A 4095-nucleotide genomic window follows, 5' to 3' on the forward strand; every position below is an offset into this window, starting at 1 on the left:
GTTGAGTTGAATCAGATGAATGTAGAGCCACCTTCGTCTCCGACTCCATGAAAGAAGGTGATAGTGGCGGAGTGGCGAGGCGTTGGATGTCGCCGGAGTTTTGTGTGCAGGGGTTTCTGGCAAGAGGAATGATCAATAGAACTGAGGGTAAGCGTGAGGTAGGTTTAGGGGAAGAGATGATGTAGGTGGGTGTTGAGTGGTGGGACCATATTTTTTTAATTAGATTAGTAATTAATAAATTAAAAATAAATAAACAAGGGTAAGATAGTCTTTTTATATGTGTTAGGGACGAAACACGCAACAAAATAATACTATGAGGATGGTCCGAATGCAAAAAAACGTTAGGGACTAAACACACAATTTTAGCAAACCAAAGGGATGGTTTCAGTAATTTATTCTTAATTTCTTCAATGTCATATAAACTTCAAGTTGTATGTATATATACATGTATACATGTACGTATGTACGTATATGTTAAAAAAAAAAACAATTTGGACAGCTAGTTCGCTGCCAATTGCCATTATGTTGCACTATCAAAATCGTGAATTGTTTTTTAATCGTTAATTTGTTGTGATATTATTATCTATTAATTTGTTTATTGCCGTTCCATTGTCTAACCACTACAAATTTTATTGACAATTTAAGCTGTTTAGAGGAGGAAGGTTCAACTACATCAAACTCATTCAAACCCTTCCAAAATTCAACTCTCACATGTCCTTCACGCAATCCATGGAAATGTTCTTCTGTCAAAAGCCTCATCTACCCACTACTGAATCCTTTTTTACAATAAAAAATTCCTTAGGGGCCAAGTAATTTTCTATATATATAGCCCTCACTTATATACCCATGTCATTTACAAATCTTATAGAGATTTCATACTATCTTTGCATCATGCGGTCGACAATGGTGTCTTTGCTGTTTCCGGTTGGAATCCTACTAGTTTTTCTCTCCTTCTGTTTGTCAACAACATCTGCCGCAATAGTAGAGACTTCATTTCATGTACTGACTTCCTTCTTTCCTTGCATATTTACTTCCATTGTCGTGTTTCTTACACCAGAAAGAACATGAGTTGGTGATAAGTGGAAATATAAATGTCATTTCATTGATTGATCTAACCCTATTCCTCTAGGAATAGTTGTTTAGATAAAGATAGATATATCTAACACATGTATTTCATTGGCGGCTTGTTGGTCTATTATTAAATTATGTACAAAATTCACATGTTGTAATTTTCTTGAAACTCACATGGTTTTTTTTTTTTTCAAATAACTTTATTGGTGTAGGTAAAAAATCTGACGACGAGTCGATTATGTCAAAATCATGTGATCGTGGCAGCAAATGGAAGCCTTCCAGGGCCAACTCTAAGGGTACAAGAGGGTGACTCTCTTATTGTTCATGTCTTCAATGAATCTCCATACAACCTTACTATCCATTGGTAACTAATATTTATTTTTATGGAATGTTTTGAATGCTAAAATGATGTATTCCGTTGAGTGAAAACATGCAACTCAAACGTACGTAATGGCTGTAATGCAGGCATGGGGTGTTCCAAATGCGAACTCAATGGGCGGATGGGCCTGAATTCATCACACAATGCCCGATTAGGCCAGGAAATAGCTATACCTACAGGTTCAATCTCACCGGACAAGTGGGCACTCTATGGTGGCATGCACATACTCAATGGCTCCGGGCAACCGTTTATGGTGCTCTGGTCATCCGCCCACGAGACGGACAAAAATACCCTTTTGTTAAACCCTATCGTGAAGAGACAATCCTCTTGGGTATGCGAATGTCTTATTTCTTTCCTTCGTTTGTACATGTGCATGATGCATATTTATTTGTAGGAGTATGATCGTCTTAATTATCTCTGTTATATATTATAAAACATTTCAGGAGAATGGTGGAATGCTAACGTTATCGATGTTGAGAACGCTGCACTAGCTACCGGAGTGGCACCTAACAATTCTGATGCTTACACCATCAACGGGTGGCCCGGTGATTTGTATCCTTCTTGCCCATCAAATAGTAAGTAGCCGGCCGACAACCTGATATTCTTACAAATTTCTAGTTCATCGTGATCATCTTCTAAAGGTTTCTTGTTTTTTTTTTTTTTTTCGAATTAGAAACGTACACACTTCAAGTTGTCCCAGGCAAAACATATCTCTTGAGAATAATCAACGCTGCTCTCAATGGTCAACTCTTCTTCAAGATAGCGAACCACAACTTTACAGTGGTTGGGGCAGATGCAGCCTACACAAACCCTTTCCAAACAGATGTTGTCGTCATGGGTCCAGGTCAAACCACCGATGTCCTATTGACTGCAAATCAATCACCGGGACTATATTACATGGCGGCGCGTCCATACGCTAGCGCAGTCGGAGTTGTGATCAATAACAGCACCACCACGGCGATCTTAGCTTACGAAAACGCCACACAAACAACACCAGTTCTTCCAATCCTACCTGCTTTGAACGACACACCAACAGCTTTTAGATTTGAAAGCAATATGACTGCACTTGTCACTAGCCCATTCTGGTCACCGGTTCCACAAACTGTCGACGAGAACATGTATGTAACCATGGGACTCGGGATATCGGAGTGTGGAAACAACCAAACATGTGGAGGGATATTCGGGCAAAGAATGGCTGCAAGCATGAACAATCATTCATTTGTTTTACCATCAACGATCTCTATGTTGGAAGCTTTTTTTAGAAACGTTAGTGGGATTTACACGACTGATTTCCCAAATCAACCACCGATTGTATTCGATTACACCAACACTAGCAATAGCTTCAATCAGACTCTTATGACGACACCAAAGTTGACAAGTGTGAAGCAGCTGAAGTTTAATTCGACTGTTCAACTTGTGTTTCAGAACACAGCCTTGGTGGGTATTGAAAATCACCCCATGCATTTGCATGGGATGAACTTCTACATCTTGGCTCAAGGATTTGGCAACTATGATCCCATAAATGACCCTCGAAAGTTTAATTTGGTTAACCCACAAGAACGGAACACGATTGGAGTTCCCACCGGTGGTTGGGCTGCCATCAGATTCCGTGCAAATAATCCAGGTGATAACCTCATCTCATGACTCATCACGTCAGAATTTGATTTATTATAAAATGTTGACCTTTTTCTGTATTTTGATTTTGTTGACTATTTCTTAACCTTATCTAGCATAATCTAATCCAACACATGTTTGGGTGGAAATGATCTGGATTATGCTGTGTTTGACTTATGCTTTTTAAAGCAACTATGCATGATTAACTAATTTTCATCTAAATAAGCTGAATTTCTATCTTCTATTAGGATTATTGAAAATTTTCTACCTTATTGACTTTTTGTTTGTTTGTTTTTTTTTTTTTCATAAATTTTCAGGTGTTTGGTTTATTCACTGTCATTTGGATGTACACTTGCCATGGGGCCTAGCAACCGCTTTTGTGGTGGAAAACGGAGGAACGCCGGAATCCACCTTGCCACCACCACCTGCCGACTTCCCTCGGTGCTAAAAACCGACGCGAAGAATACAGGACGTAATTAAACTGTGCATAAAGATGGATTTGTTTACATTTGTATTTATACATGAGTATTCGATATTGTTTTGTATCATTAATAAACCTGTAAGCCTATGACCTATTCTTTTTCTAGGCATAATATGTAATGTTTTTTTTAATATGTTGATTTGTTATCATATTATTTTTTCGATAAATTTCGTGATGAATCGCTTGTCGACTATGAGTTGAAAAGTTCCAATGGAATCAAAAGAGTTATTTTTCTTATTTCTATTGGTAAATATTGTATTCAGACTTGAGCAAATTGTAGCATGCTGGCGTTATTTTCATGATGTCAGGATTGATTTAGTTTATATATAAATGACTAATAACAAACTAGTTGAACCTTGAACCACCTACAAAGTTCAATAGCAAATATAAGGATTTTTGAACCAATCTATTCCAAGAAAAAATAAGCTTAGTATACCGGCTAGAAATCGAAAAAAAAAATAATAAATAAATAAATAAAATTGCAGCTAAATAATAAAACATGAAATTTATCCTCATCTTTGCCTTTTTATATAAAATACTAGGTGTAAGA

The 4095-nt window shown here is 37.4% G+C and overlaps 1 protein-coding gene across 1 annotated transcript; it reads left to right on the plus strand.

The window, feature by feature from the left end:
• The first annotated feature begins 837 nt into the window (after nucleotides 1–837).
• LAC7 (laccase 7) lies at nucleotides 838–3738 on the plus strand. The gene is made up of 6 exons (XM_079070838.1): nucleotides 838–999; nucleotides 1284–1435; nucleotides 1537–1781; nucleotides 1894–2025; nucleotides 2124–3074; nucleotides 3382–3738. The coding sequence occupies exons 1-6, from the start codon at nucleotides 847–849 to the stop codon at nucleotides 3510–3512; spliced, it is 1764 nt and encodes a 587-aa protein (XP_078926964.1). The 5' UTR covers nucleotides 838–846; the 3' UTR covers nucleotides 3513–3738.
• The last annotated feature ends 357 nt before the right edge of the window (nucleotides 3739–4095 follow it).

This window comes from Lactuca virosa, chromosome 9 (assembly GCF_052849685.1).
Source record: "Lactuca virosa cultivar CGN04683 chromosome 9, Lactuca_virosa_CGN04683_v6, whole genome shotgun sequence".
NCBI classification, from domain to species: Eukaryota; Viridiplantae; Streptophyta; class Magnoliopsida; order Asterales; family Asteraceae; genus Lactuca; species Lactuca virosa.

What these genes read in the sequence shown, in the direction of transcription:
- LAC7 (XM_079070838.1), top strand. Translation starts at nt 847, where the DNA reads ATGTCATTTACAAATCTTATAGAGATTTCATACTATCTTTGCATCATG. An exon ending in TACAACCTTACTATCCATTG is followed by an intron (nt 1,436 to 1,536) that starts GTAACTAATATT and finishes GCTGTAATGCAG; the next exon opens with GCATGGGGTGTTCCAAATGC. An exon ending in TGAAGAGACAATCCTCTTGG is followed by an intron (nt 1,782 to 1,893) that starts GTATGCGAATGT and finishes AAAACATTTCAG; the next exon opens with GAGAATGGTGGAATGCTAAC.